The 13,067-nt window shown below is 65.4% G+C and overlaps 2 protein-coding genes across 2 annotated transcripts; one reads left to right on the top strand and one right to left on the bottom strand.

Annotated features, from left to right (window-relative positions):
• The first annotated feature begins 634 nt into the window (after nucleotides 1-634).
• MPIG6B (megakaryocyte and platelet inhibitory receptor G6b) lies at nucleotides 635-3,479 on the top strand. The gene is made up of 7 exons (XM_074970786.1): nucleotides 635-732; nucleotides 1,076-1,393; nucleotides 1,545-1,826; nucleotides 1,902-2,007; nucleotides 2,251-2,288; nucleotides 2,652-2,746; nucleotides 2,955-3,479. Exons 1-7 carry the CDS (start codon nucleotides 678-680, stop codon nucleotides 3,060-3,062), a joined length of 1,002 nt encoding a protein of 333 aa, XP_074826887.1. The 5' UTR covers nucleotides 635-677; the 3' UTR covers nucleotides 3,063-3,479.
• Nucleotides 3,480-6,844: 3,365 nt separating this feature from the next.
• LOC141998078 (uncharacterized) lies at nucleotides 6,845-12,230 on the bottom strand. The gene is made up of 7 exons (XM_074970714.1): nucleotides 12,164-12,230; nucleotides 10,688-11,011; nucleotides 10,100-10,441; nucleotides 9,651-9,771; nucleotides 9,172-9,218; nucleotides 7,998-8,071; nucleotides 6,845-7,286 (listed from the first exon to the last, which is right to left on the bottom strand). The coding sequence occupies exons 1-7, from the start codon at nucleotides 12,228-12,230 to the stop codon at nucleotides 7,164-7,166; spliced, it is 1,098 nt and encodes a 365-aa protein (XP_074826815.1). The 3' UTR covers nucleotides 6,845-7,163.
• Between the last annotated feature and the right edge of the window lie 837 nt (nucleotides 12,231-13,067).

Genomic DNA, 13,067 nt, shown 5'->3' with positions numbered 1-13,067 from the left:
GGTCACCCACTTACGCCCTTCAGCACCTCGTTAGCTTGCGGAACTCTCTCCCACAAGCCAAGGCATTAATTAACCTGTAAGCCTCTGATCAAAACAGGACGGGGGATGCTCTCTTGTGACCGGTCATTAACCTGGGGAACTCACTGCCATTAGCCTGCGGGCCTCCCAGAACCCCACCGATGTCTCTGTGCTGGTCTCCTGAGACGTGCGTCGCCTCGTTCACCTGGGGAACTCCTTGCCACACAATAAAGGGACTGGTTCGCAGGGGCAGCTGTCACACGCTGGATTTCACCTGGAGAACTCTCTGCCCCATGATTCCCTGCCATTTGTCAACAGGGCAGGAGCGGATGGGGCAGTGGGGGGCGTTTCAGCCCCCAGGAGGGCAGTTCAGTGAGAGGCGAGCGGTGGCCGCTGGAGGGGGCGTTCACAGGCACGAACAGCAGTGGTGATGCTCATCATTAGGGTTCAGAGTCAACGCCGTAGTGACCAGCTGGTTCAAGCTCAGGGCAGACTCCGGCGCGGCTGGCCGGGGGAAGTCTGGGCTGCTGTGATAAGGGCCCGGCCCCTGACTCAGCTGTGGGGACAGGAACCATGATGGCTCCCCCCATCCGCCCCCCCCACCTCTGTTCTCGCCTGGGAGCGAGACGTGGGCCCCGGCGGGGAGACGCCCAGAACCGATGGGCTCGGCCGTCTGGGTCCTGCTGGCCCTTCTGGCTCCTGGCCCGCTGCGGGGTGAGGGGCACTGGCATAGCTGGCGGGGGGGGGGGGAATCCCAGGGCTGGGCTAGCAGGGGGCTGCAGGTCGGGAGTGAGGGGCACCGGCAGAGCTGGGGGGGCTCAGGGCTGGGCTAGCAGGGGGCTACAGGGGGAGGGGAAGCCTAGGGCTGGGCTAGCAGGGGCTGCGGGTCGGAAGTGAGGGGCACCGGCAGAGCTGGGGGGGCCCAGGGCTGGGCTAGCAGGGGGCTGTGGGTCGGGAGGGAGGGGCACCAGCAGAGCTGGGGGGGGGGCCAGGGCTGGGCTAGCAGGGGGCTGTGGGTCGGGAGGGAGGGGCACCGCTAACCCTCTCCCCCCTCCAGGTTCCCCCCCGCAGCTGGAGGTGCGGGAGGCCGGGGGTCAGATCCTGCTGCCCTGTGGGGCCTCGGGCTCCCGGCTGCGCTGGGTCTGGTCCCCCCGATACCCCAAATGCGCCGGCGTCCCCGGAGACCTGCTCGAAATCGCCCGGCTGCCCCCTGGGCCGGAGCCCCCCCTGGAGCAGTTCAGGGGGCGGCTGGACCCCCACCCCTCCGCCCTGGGGTCCCTGCTGCTCCGGGACCTGGGCATGAGCGACTCGGGGACCTTCCTCTGCCTCGGGGAGTCTGGGGCCCAGCCCCCCATCCAGCTGGAGGTGACAGGAGGTGAGGCCAGACCCCCGTGCTGGGGTCACCAGGGGCTTCCCACAGCCCCCCCCCACCCCACGCCAACACTGGGGTCACCGTATGGCTCCCAAGCCAGGGCCCCACCCTGCACCCCACAGCGTCCCCTGCTGACCCCCATCTGCCCCCACAGGCTGTCGGAACAACCTCACCGTCTCCTCCAACCAGACGTCCCCCTCGGCCATGACCCTCCGGTGCCAGCGCTGCCCCCCGCTGGCCGGTCCGGCCTCCTTCCGCTGGTTCCTCGACTCCCAGCCCCTGGGCAACCGGCGCTGGGCTACCAAGAGGGAGCAGGGGGCTACTGTGCGGCTGGACCCGTCCCGGCGGGCGGCCGTGGGGCGCTGGGAATGCCGTCTCCTCCACGCCTCCTCCGGGGGCTTTGAGTTCTGCGTGGCGCCCCCTCTCGGGGCCGCAGGTAGCCCCCACCCCACACACACACACACCTGCCCCACGGTGCCACCTGCCGGCTCTGACCCTGCCTCTGTTACAGGCCCAGGCTCTGAGCGGGGGATCTGGGTCGTGGTGCCGGCGGCGGTTCTGGTTCTCATCGGGGCAGGGCTGGGCACTTGGCGCCTGTGGAGACGGAGGCGGGGCAGGTGAGTTCGGGACCCAGGCATCCGGGGAACGGCACCCCCAGCAGGGGATGGAGAGGGAAGAGAGAGAGGGACCCAGGAGTCCAGGGAGCAGAGCCCCAGCTTGGGGTGGAGAGGAAGAGGGAGCGACTCAGGAGTCTGGGGAGTGGTAGCCCCATAGGATGGGGGAAGGGACCCAGGAGTCCGGGGATCAGGGTGGGGGGAATCGTGTTTTCATCGTGTATCTTTCCCATTTTCTTTTTTCAGGAACCGACGGAATCAAAACAAACGAGAGAATGAAACAGGTGAGAGAGAGAAATAAACCCAAGCCCCACCCGCAGGCCCGTTACCCCGGTGTCCCGCCGCTCCCACCAGAGGTCGGGAGCCCTGGGCCCAGCTACCCCGGGATCCCACCGCTCCCACCAGAGGTCGGAGCCCTGGGCCCAGCTACCCCGGTGTCCCGCCTCCCCATCTGAGTGCAGAAGGGATCCCAGGTCCCCTGCCCGAGCCACTGGGTCCGTAACCTTCCCAGCCATGTTCAGTCTGTAAGAATCCAGGGGTGGGTGGTTCCCCAGGTCAACCGGCTCCTTGGTTCGATTCCCCCCCTCCCCCACTATCCCATCCCTGCTTCTCTCTTCATTTCCTCCTTCTCTCCATCCTGTGCCAAGGAGCCCCCGGGCCCAGTTTATCCCCCTTGGAAGAGCCCCGGCTCGGAGCCAAATCGACCGAAAGACGCCTCGTGCCACAGAGAGGGGAAAGCAAAGTGAGAGAGAGTGAGGGGCGCGGGCAGGGCTGGGGGGGGCAGAGCTGGGCTGGCAGGGGGCTGTGAGTCGGGAGTGAGGGGCACCGGTAGAGGGGGGGGGGTAGAGCTGGGCTGGCAGGGGGCTGTGGGTCGGGAGTGAGGGGCACGGGCAGGGCAGGGGGTAGCAGGGGGAAATCTCTGTAACTTTTATTAACCCTTCTCTCCCCAGGTCCCAGGCACCCTGCTTTATGCTGAAGTCCAGCACCCCCTGGTGGCTTGTGCCCCACCCACTCCCCCTCCCCCCCATGGTGCCACTGTCTATGCCACTATTTTCTGACCCCCACTCAAGCCGGCTCCACTCCTCTCTTCTCTCCACCCCCTTCATTAGTTCAATTCACACCCCGGCTCCCAGGTGATGGGAAATTCAGCTGAAAGATGCTGTAAATCTCTGTCAATCTTGTGGTGGGGAGTTCCGCAGGTTAACTGATTGTGACATTAAAATCTGCCCTTGAAACCCTCTTGTCTGTGATGTCACTTTTGTCCTCGACAAACCCAGCCTTTGGGCCTGGCCCCAAGCTTGGGGGGGAGGAGGTCCAGGCAGACACAGCTCCCCTTCATTTCCTGCCCCATACTTCTGTGCAGCGCCACCCAGCTGCCCCGCCCCAGAGTTAGCTGGATCTCAGCACTGGCTGAGAAATCCCTGTATAACCAGCCCCCTGCGCCCCACCCCAGAGGCGGCTGCATCTCCGCTCCAACTGAGGGACAACTGACAAGGAGGAGAGTTTACGCTGAGCCCACCCGCCTAGGGCAGGATTTGAACCCACGACCCCCGGCTTTGCACCCTGCCCCTTCACAATTATCCTGCGGCTGCAGCACCAGGACAAACCACTAGGTGGGGGAAAACTGAGCAAGTGGGTAAAACCAGGAGCTAATTGGGTGTTGGGGTGAGGGGCTGGGAGCCAGGACTCCTGGGTTCTCCCCCCCCAGCTCGGAGAGGGATGTGGGGCCCAGGGGCTAGAGCGGGGGGGATGGGAGCCAGGACTCCTGGGTTCTAGGCCCAGCAGGGGACGGCTACTGAACAAGAACCTGTGTCATATCCTGTGGTTTGCTGGCTGCAGCTTCCTCTTCCCTGTAGCCGTGGGAACAACGCCCCTGCCCAGAGGCAGACACACCCTGTGCCCGGAGACCCCTCTCCCTGCCCCACGGCTCACACCCCTCCCCGGCTCCACCATGCACCCCCCTATCCTGCCTCTGGCCCTCGCCCTCCTGGCAGCGGTGCCCCCGGGGGCTCAGCAAGGTAAGGAGCCGACTGGGCCGTGGGGCTGGGATCTCACACTGGGTGGGTGGGGGCTCAGCCGGGGCAGTGGGGGTCTCAGCAGCGGACGCTCTCCCCTGGCCATCAGCGCTGGCCCCAGGGCGCCCAATAAGGAGCCCAACTCCCAGGGTCCCAGCAAAATCCCAGAGCTGGTGAGCCCATTCCTGTCACCCTAAAAATCTCCCCCTGCGGCTTCGGCTGGATGCACCCTTCACTTCCTGTCCCAAACTTCTGTTCAACTGTTACGCATCTCAGTGCCAGGCGAGGGGTCCCAGTCTCTCCAGCGCTCGGTTGGGCAGGACCCACCCGGCTCTGGTGTTCGCAGGCCCAGAGGTGACGACAGAAGCCGGCTCGACTGTCAATCTGCCCTGTAACCTGACGGGGCCGTTGCTGACCTGGCAGTGGATCCCGTGCTACCCGGTCTGCGCTGGTGTCAGCGGTGGGATGAAGACGATCTACACAGTGACGGCGGCTGGGGCACACGACGCGCTGGAGGGGAGATTTCAGACGCGGCTGCGTCTCCTAACGAGTCAGGGATCCCCAACCTACGTCCTCAAACTCCAAACCCTCCACATGAGCGACTCGGGGGTCTTCTTCTGTGCCAGCCCCAGCCAGACCGCCCTGCCCATCTCTGTGACCATCACGCCCGGTAACAGCCCAGCCAGGGGGCTGGGAGCCAGGACTCCTGGGCTCTCTCCCTGGGTCTGGGAGGGGAGTGGGAGACTAGTGGTTAGAGCAGGATGGCTGGGAGCCAGGACTCCTGGGTTCTCTCCCTGGGTCTGGGAGGGGAGTGGGGGCCTAGTGGTTAGAGCAGGGGGCTAGGAGCCAGGACTCCTGGGTTCTCCCCATCTCTGGAAGAATGGGAGAGGGTTGAGGATTTTGATGGGGTGCTATAGCCCAGCCGAGGGGGAGCGGCCAGCGGGGGGGGGGGGGGTCGTTAACTGGATCATCATTTTTGGCTCTGCCCCACAGGCTGTCAGGCCGGGGTGTCCATCGAAGGGGTCCCCAAGGAGCCGGTCATGGAGGGAGCGTCTGTGTCCCTCTCCTGTGCCCCCTGTGGGGAGCAGGGACCCACGTCACCCCCAGCAGGGTACGCCACATGGCGGCTCAATGAGAAGCGACCCCCAAACTCCACTGCCCTTCGGCTCCTGAGGTCTAACAAGGTGACGACAGGGGATTTCTCCAGCCAGTTTGAGGGTCTGTGGAGCTGCCACCTGCCTGGGGATCCCCCCCGGTCTGGGGGCTACTGCCTGGAGCGTGACCCGGGGGCACACGGGACCCAGGAGAGCCCCAGCTCCAGCCCCACCAGTCCAGGTGTGTAGATCTCCCCGTGCCCTGCGCCGCCCGATTGCAGCTCAGCTGGGGGTCAAGTGACCGGCCAAGGGGGGCGGAAATTAAAGGGCACCTGCCCTGGGCGAAGGCGTTCTCTGCGGCTGTTACCCAGCTCCCACCCAGAGGTGGCCACATCTCAGCGCCGGGCGAGGGATCGCTGCGTAATCAGCCCCGGTGCCCCGCCCCAGAGGTGGCCGCATTTCAGAGGTGGCTTGGTGGCTGCTACAAGCTTCTTTCTCGCGTGGCAGGCTCCGGGCCCGGCAGCGGCTGCGGGATGATGGGGCTGGCCGTGCGCTGCGGCCTCACCTTCCTCTTCCTCAGCGCCAGCCTCGGGGCCATCGGCTACGTGCACTGGAAAACCCGGGGCCGGCCGGCCGGCAGGTACTTGCCCCTTTAACGCCAGCGCCCCCTGCAGGCCCCGCCCCCTGCAGCCCAGCGCCCCCTGCTGTCCCCGCCCTTCTGTTTCTCTGCCTCACTTGACATCTGCCTCTCTCCTCTCCTGTCTTTCAGGCCCCAGCGGGACTGAGGCCTCCGCTCCCCAGGTGCTGTGTCCACACGGCACTGACCCACTTTGTTTACAGCTTGGCTTGTTTACCATACATAACGTAGGCCCTACAGGAAGGTTCTGACTGGGCAGGATTTGTGGGGGATCCCTCCCCTGTCTCCTCCCCTTTGGCGAAGCCTTAAGGTGCTTTGCACGGCCTCCTCCTGTCGTTGTTTACAGGTTGGTTTGTTTGGGATACATAAGGTAGGACCTACCCTATTTTCCCCAGGAGACAGGATGAGAGAGGGATCAGTTCCCATGGAACTTGTCCCACTGGACCCAGCCCCCCGTCTGTCTGATGATGCAATCAATGAAAAATATCCCCTTTCGTTGATGTTTGGGTTTGTTTACAATAAAAAAGTGTAGGACCTACAATATTGTAGTCAGGGCATCACAATATAAGAGAGCCGCCCCCCCCCCCCGCCCCCGCCATTGGGAGAGGCAGAAAACGCCCTTTGGGGCTAGTACGGGTGGTGTTTACATGCAGGTTTCTGTACAGTACACAGGGGGGGACCGACGCCATTCTTCTCGGCAGTCCCGCAGAGCAGGCTGCTGGCTGCCATGAGCAGGAGCCCCACTCCTCTCCCTGGTAGTCCACCACTGGGACCAGCGAAGACTAGGTTCCCTCTGTTTACAGTTTCTGTTGTTTACATCACGTAGGACCTACAATATTGTTCTCCGTGGACTGTAATGGAGGGGGACTGGTTCCTCATGGGAAACGCCCCTGATCTTCTTCTACCAATGGGGGGGGGGAATGATTCACAACTCGTGCATGTTTTGTTTATGCTTTGATTTGTTTACAGTACATAATGTAGGACCTACCATAATGTTTGTGGATCGTGTCTGATTCTCCTCAGCAACAGTTTCCTGGGCCCTATTCCCTCCCCCCCTCCTGTTGTTTCAAGCCTTAGAAAATTTCATTCGCCGTCAACTCCCACTTTATTTACACCTTGCTTTGTTTATGACACACAATGTAGGACCTACGCCATGAGTCTGAGGGGACCCCTCCTCCTGTCTGTGGCCATTTGAAGCAGCGGAAAACTTCATAGTGGGCCCAGCCCCACTTGGGCGGGGCTTGTTTACGATACATAATGTAGGACCTACAATATTGTCAACCCAATTCTCCCCCGCTCCCATCAGGACCAGCGAATTAACTGCAGGGAGGGCCGGGTGTCAAAGGGAGTCTCCAGGAAAGGGGGCGTCTTTGCCCAAGGCGGGGCCTGGCCGTGCCCCAGAGGCGCCCGTGCTCAGCCGTGGCCGGTGGCCAGTTTGGAGTAGATGGTGGCCGGGCTGGTTTCCGACCTGGCCCCGGCCCCGTTCCCGTGGGGCGCCGGGAAGTGCAGGGTGGAGTATTGGATCCCCTCAGGGCCCTGCGGAGAGCGGGCAGGACACAGCGGGCATTAGAGACGCGTTAAGGCCCCGGGGGGCGAGCGACCCCCTGAGCCAGCTGGCGGCAGAGCGCCCCCTAGTGAGCGCCCCGTGGCACAGCGCCCCCTGGGGGTCGCATTGCAACCAGCCCTGACTGCCCGGGGAGAGCCCCCTGCTGAGCCCCCATCCAGCACCCCCTGCTGAGACCCCCAGCCCTGCTCCCCGGAGCCCAGCGCCCCCTGCTGCCCCCTGCCCCCTACCGACCCCCAGCCCTGCTCCCCCTGCTGCCCCCCTGCCAAGCCCCTGTCCTGCTCCCAGCGCCCCCTGCTGAGCCCAGCGCCCCCTGCTGCCCCCCATCCCCTACCGATCCCCAGCCCTGCTCCCCGCAGCCCAGCGGCCCCTGCTGCCCCCCTGCCAAGCCCCTGTCCTGCTCTCAGCGCCCCCTGCTGAGCCCCCCACCCTGACTGCCTGGGGAGAGCCCCCTGCTGATCCCCCCAACCCTGCTCCCTGCTGCCCCCCGCCCCCTACCGACCCCCAGCCCTGCTCCCCGCAGCCCAGCGCCCCCTGCTGCCCCCCTGCCAAGCCCCTGTCCTGCTCCCAGCGCCCTCTGCTGAGCCCCCGCAGCCCAGCACCCCCTGCTGCCCCAGGCCGAGCCCCCGTCCTGCTCCCAGCGCCCCCGCTGAGCCCCCCACCCTGACTGCCAGGGGAGTTACCTCATCAACAGGGGGGTCAGAGGACGGCGGCTTCTGCTCGGCTCCGCCAGCCTCCGTGGGGCCAGGATGCTCAACTGGGAAGGGAGAGAGAAAGCGAAAGATGACGGAGCCCAGGGTTTGGGTCATTCAGCCCCCCGCCCTGCGGCCAGATGGGAGCCAGTGCCCCCTAGAGGGGCCAGGCCCCTGGCCCCATTCCCTGCCCTGATGCCAGATGGGAGTGTGACGAAGCGGGGTTTTATTCAGCTCGTTATTTTGCATGCGAGTCTCCCTGTCCTAGACTAATCCGGTGTGTGCCTCAGTTTCCCTGTGTGCTGCACCGATACTTTGGGGGTGGGAATTGGGGGGGTGAGCTTTGCGGGGGCCCGGCGGCAGGTGAGGCTGCCCAGCTGTCTGCACCTGTGTGACCTGGGACCCAGGAGGGGGGTGTGACCGGGTGACAGCTTTCACCCGGGGAGGGAGACAAAGAGAAGCAGGAGCAAAGGGGGGCGTCGGAGGTGGGGTGGCTGGAGGCTAGGGGGTCTGCGAGGGTGGGCTGGACGGGGGGGTCCCGGGCGTCTGGCCCAGGGCCCCCTAAGACGGACGTGGCTGAAAGTCCCTGATTTCTGTGCTAACAAGCTCTGCCCTGCGCCGTGTTCCTGTCGCCGACGAAACCTTCTGTGCTCCCGGGGGGCTGAGAGTCCCGTCTGTCTGCAGGGTTGGGGGGCAGGGCCCCCCGGCCCCCCCAGGACCCCACCCGGGCGGACGCGCTGCGGGAAGCGCCCGGGGGGGCAGGGGAGGCTGAAAGCTGGGGACAATCGGCTCCGAGAGAGGAGGCTCCCCCAGATCCCGCCCGGTTCGTGGGGAGCAGTTCCCGAGCATCGCCCGGGGACTCTGTGACAGGGAGCCGGCGCCCCCTAGAGGGGACAGGCCCCTGCCCCATTCCCTGCCCCCCTGAGCCAGCCAGTCCCCGCCCTGGGGCTGGGTGGGAGCCGGCGCCCCCTAGAGGCCCCTGCCCCATTCCCTGCCCCCCTGAGCCAGCCAGTCCCCGCCCTGGGGCTGGGTGGGAGCCGGCGCCCCCTAGAGGCCCCTGCCCCATTCCCTGCCCCCCTGAGCCAGCCAGTCCCCGCCCTGGGGCCGGGTGGGAGCCGGCGCCCCCTAGAGGGGACAGGCCCCATTCCCCAGCCTCACATCTCACCTGCTTGTTCTGATTTTCCGTCCATTTCCGTCACCATGGGGGTCACCCTGGGGGGGTGACGGGAATCGTGAGATAATTTCCATACGGCAGAGAAACCCCTGGGCTTGGCTCGGCCCCATGGAATAACCCCCTATCGCGGCCGGCCTGCCTCGCCCCCTCCTGCACTCCCCCCCTAGAGAATGCCCTGCCCTATAGACTCCAGGCTGGACCCACGGCCCCAGGCACATCATAGCCCCTATAGACGAACTCTCCCCCTATACCTTGCCCATCACCCCATGGGACGTAGCCCAACCCGGGGTACAGACCTCCGTCGTTGTCTGCCTCCTCCCGGTCCCTATGGCCCCCATCCTGGACCCTTCCCCTACAGACTAGGCTGTCCTATATGTACCTGCCCCCATCGGACACCCCACCCTTCATCCCCCAGTCGCTCCCCTGTCCCCTATAGAAACACCGCCCCACTCCCCACTGCCAAACCGTACCTGGCATCCTTGGGTCGGCGCCTCCTCTGGCAAATAACCGCAACGACGCCCACGAGGAGCAGGCCCAGAGCGGCCCCCACGCAGCCCCCGACCAGAGGCAGGAGCAGGGTGGGACTGGGGCCTAGGGAAAGAATTGGAGCTGGGATCACTCGCCCAGCGCCGAGATGCAGCCACTTCTGGGGCAGGACATGGGGCTGGTTACGCAGCGATCCCTCGCCCGGCGCCGAGATGCGGCCAGGTCTGGGTCGGGGCGCGGGGGGCTGCTTACGCAGCGATCCCTTGCCCGGCACCGAGATGCGGCCAGGTCTGGGTGGGAGCTGGGTAACAGCCGCAGAGAACGCCTTCGCCCAGGGCAGGTGCCCGTTAATTTCTGCCCCCCTTGACCCCCAGCTGAGCTGGAATCGGGCGGAGAAGCGAGGGGGGCGCAGGGCACGGGGAGATCCACACACCTGGACTGGTGGGGCTGGGGCTGGGGCTCTCCTGGGTCCCGTGTGCCCCCGGGTCACGCTCCAGGCAGTAGCCCCCAGACCGGGGGGGATCCCCAGGCAGGTGGCAGCTCCACAGACCCTCGAACTGGCTGGAGAAATCCGTTATCGTCACCTTGTTAGACCTCAGGAGCCGAGGGGCAGTGGAGTTTGGGGACCGCTTCCCATTGAGGCGCCATGTGGCGTCCCCTGCTGGGGGTGACGTGGGTCCCTGCTCCCCACAGGGGGTACAGGAGAGGGACACAGACGCTCCCTCCACGACCGGCTCCTTGGGGACCCCTTTGATGGACACCCCGGCCTGGCAGCCTGTGGGACAGAGCCAAAAATGATGATCCAGTTAACGACCCACCCCCCAGCTGGCTGCTCCCCCTGGGCTGGGCTATAGCACCCCATCAAAATCCTCTACCCCCTCCCCCTCTTCCAGAGATGGGGAGAACCCAGGAGTCCTGGCTCCCAGCCCCCCTGCTCTAACCACTAGGCCCCCACTCCCCTCCCAGACCCAGGGAGAGAGCCCAGGAGTCCTGGCTCCCAGCCCCCTGGCTGGGCTGTTACCAGGCGTGATGGTCACAGAGATGGGCAGGGCAGTCTGGCTGGGGCTGGCACAGAAGAAGACCCCCGAGTCGTTCATGTAGAGGGTTTGGAGTTTGAGGACGTAGGTTGGGGATCCCTGACTCGTTAGGAGACGCAGCCGCGTCTGAAATCTCCCCTCCAGAGCGTCGTGTACCCCAGCCGCCGTCACTGTGTAGATCGTCTTCATCCCACCGCTGACACCAGCGCAGACCGGGTAGCGCGGGATCCACTGCCAGGTCAGCAACGGCCCCATCAGGTTGCAGGGCAGATTGACAGTCGAGCCGGCTTCTTTCGTCACCTCTGGGCCTGCAAACACCAGAGCCTGAAGGATCCTGCCCAACCGAGCGCTGGAGAGACTGGGACCCCTCACCTGGCACTGAGATGCAGCCACCTCTGGGGTGGGGTGGCTGATTATACAGGGATCCCCTTGCCCAGTGTTGCGTTGGGGTGGGGCACATTCATACAGAGGTCCCCCTGTGACCGTTCGGCACCGGTAACCCAACAAAGCCCCCCCAGGCAGCCCCTCGCCCTGGCAGTATTTACCCACCGCGGGCCGGGCGAGGCAGCTAATATCGGCTCCCGGCTACGGCCCTGCGTCCGTCCCTGAGGATGCCGAGGGGAGCACGCCAGGCTGCACGCAGGGCAAGCCACCCACGGCCATCATGGCACATGGCCCCCAGCAGCCGGCTCCCTTCGCTCGGACGGTCTCGTGCCGGGGCCCGGCCTGCAGGAGAACCAGCTATGCCGCCAAGGGTCCGTCTACACCCGAATCGCACGACGCCCAAGTCCTGGGGATGGAGGGGCCAAGCTGGAGTCAAGCCAGGGTCTGGGGCCCGTTGCTCTGCAGTGTGGACGCAGCCCCGCCAGGCTCGTGATGCGGGGGGGCCGCCAGTCGCCTTACCCCGCGCCGCCCCCATGCCCGCCCCTGGCGAGAGTGGCCGGGGTGTCTGGGACACGGGTGGCCAGACGTCGCGGAGACACCGGAGCCTGGGTCCGGGTCACAAACCAGTGTGGACGCCCCATCCCCAGGCGAACGCAGCCCCCAGCTTCCGCTGCAGCGGGGCCATGCCCCGAGTCTGGGGCCCCCTTTGCGCCCGGGTTTGAGCCCGCCCCGGCTCAGCCGCTCCGAGACGTGTTATGCCCTGTGGGTCATGGGCACCCGCCGTTCACTCCCCCCGCCCAGCCCCTCTGCAAGCTAGGCCAGGACTGGCCATGCCCCGAGGAGGTCCCCCGGGTGGTGTCAGGGAATTAGCACTGGCAAGTCTGGGGGTCCCAGAGAAACCTCCCCCGGGGCTGAGATGCAGCCAGCTCTGGGGTGGGGCGGCTGGTTATACGGGGACCCCTAAGCACTGGGACAAGCCCTGAGCCTCCTGCCCCGTTCACTGCCAACCAAGCCCAGCCCCAGCCCCACCCCGCTTGGCAAGAGAGGCCAGGCCCATGGCTGGGTTTGCTCCTTACCTTCCTGAGCCCCCGAGGGCACCGCTACCAGGAGGGCGAGGGCCAGGGGCAAGAGCTGGGGGCGCATGGTGGAGCCCGGGGGGGTGATCCGGGGAGAGGGGCCTCTGGGGGCATCTGTCTCTGGGGAGGGGCCTTGCTCCCAAGGGCTGAGGGGAAGAGGAAGGAGGTTGTGAAGAAATCAGGAAACCCACAGAGCTCCGGCAGCTGTAACCCTTTCACTCCAGCGCCGTGGGGGGCAGGGGCTCAGCAGGGGGCGCTGGGCTGTGGGGGACAGCAGGGGGCGCTGGGCTGCGGGGGGCAGCAGGGGGGATCTCCCTGGGTGGTCAGGCCTGCCCCGTTGCCTCAGGGCAGCCCTAGGGCCTGGGCTGTTTATCCCTTCCCCACACCGATCCCAGAGACCAGGCAATGTGGGGCTGCTTGTGAGAAATTAACCCTCCCCGCACACACACACACAGAGCCAGCAGGGACACACACACCCCCCCCAGCAGGGACACACACACACACACACACACACAGTTACACACTCACACACAGCTGGGACACACACACAGTTACACACACACACTGTTACACACTCACATACACACACCCGGCAGGGACACACACACACACAGTTACACACACACAGAGCCGGCAGGGACACACACACAGTTACACACACACACACCCCCAGCAGGGACACACACAGTTACACACTCACACACACTCGCCAGGGACACACACACATTTACACACTCACGCACACACAGAGCCTGCAGGGACACACACACATTTACATACTCACACACGCCCCCCCCAGCTCCTTTCCCCGCTGGGGGAGGGGGCATGTCCCGGGGGGGGGTCCCCGTGTCCAAGAGGCTCCCGGTGACGTCACTGGAGATTCCCTGCGGCGGGGGCGGGGGAG

This window comes from Natator depressus, chromosome 14, assembly GCF_965152275.1.
Source record: "Natator depressus isolate rNatDep1 chromosome 14, rNatDep2.hap1, whole genome shotgun sequence".
NCBI classification, from domain to species: domain Eukaryota; kingdom Metazoa; phylum Chordata; order Testudines; family Cheloniidae; genus Natator; species Natator depressus.
The sequence above is the reverse complement of the archived record's forward strand: the minus strand, read 5'-3'. Positions and strand labels throughout refer to the sequence as shown.

What these genes read in the sequence shown, in the direction of transcription:
- MPIG6B (XM_074970786.1), top strand. Translation starts at nt 678, where the DNA reads ATGGGCTCGGCCGTCTGGGTCCTGCTGGCCCTTCTGGCTCCTGGCCCG. An exon ending in TGGAGACGGAGGCGGGGCAG is followed by an intron (nt 2,008 to 2,250) that starts GTGAGTTCGGGA and finishes TTCTTTTTTCAG; the next exon opens with GAACCGACGGAATCAAAACA. An exon ending in CAAACGAGAGAATGAAACAG is followed by an intron (nt 2,289 to 2,651) that starts GTGAGAGAGAGA and finishes TCCTGTGCCAAG; the next exon opens with GAGCCCCCGGGCCCAGTTTA.
- LOC141998078 (XM_074970714.1), bottom strand. Translation starts at nt 12,230, where the DNA reads ATGCGCCCCCAGCTCTTGCCCCTGGCCCTCGCCCTCCTGGTAGCGGTG. An exon ending in CGGAAAATCAGAACAAGCAG is followed by an intron (nt 8,072 to 9,171) that starts GTGAGATGTGAG and finishes CTCCCTTCCCAG; the next exon opens with TTGAGCATCCTGGCCCCACG. An exon ending in CTGACCCCCCTGTTGATGAG is followed by an intron (nt 7,287 to 7,997) that starts GTAACTCCCCTG and finishes CGCTCTCCGCAG; the next exon opens with GGCCCTGAGGGGATCCAATA.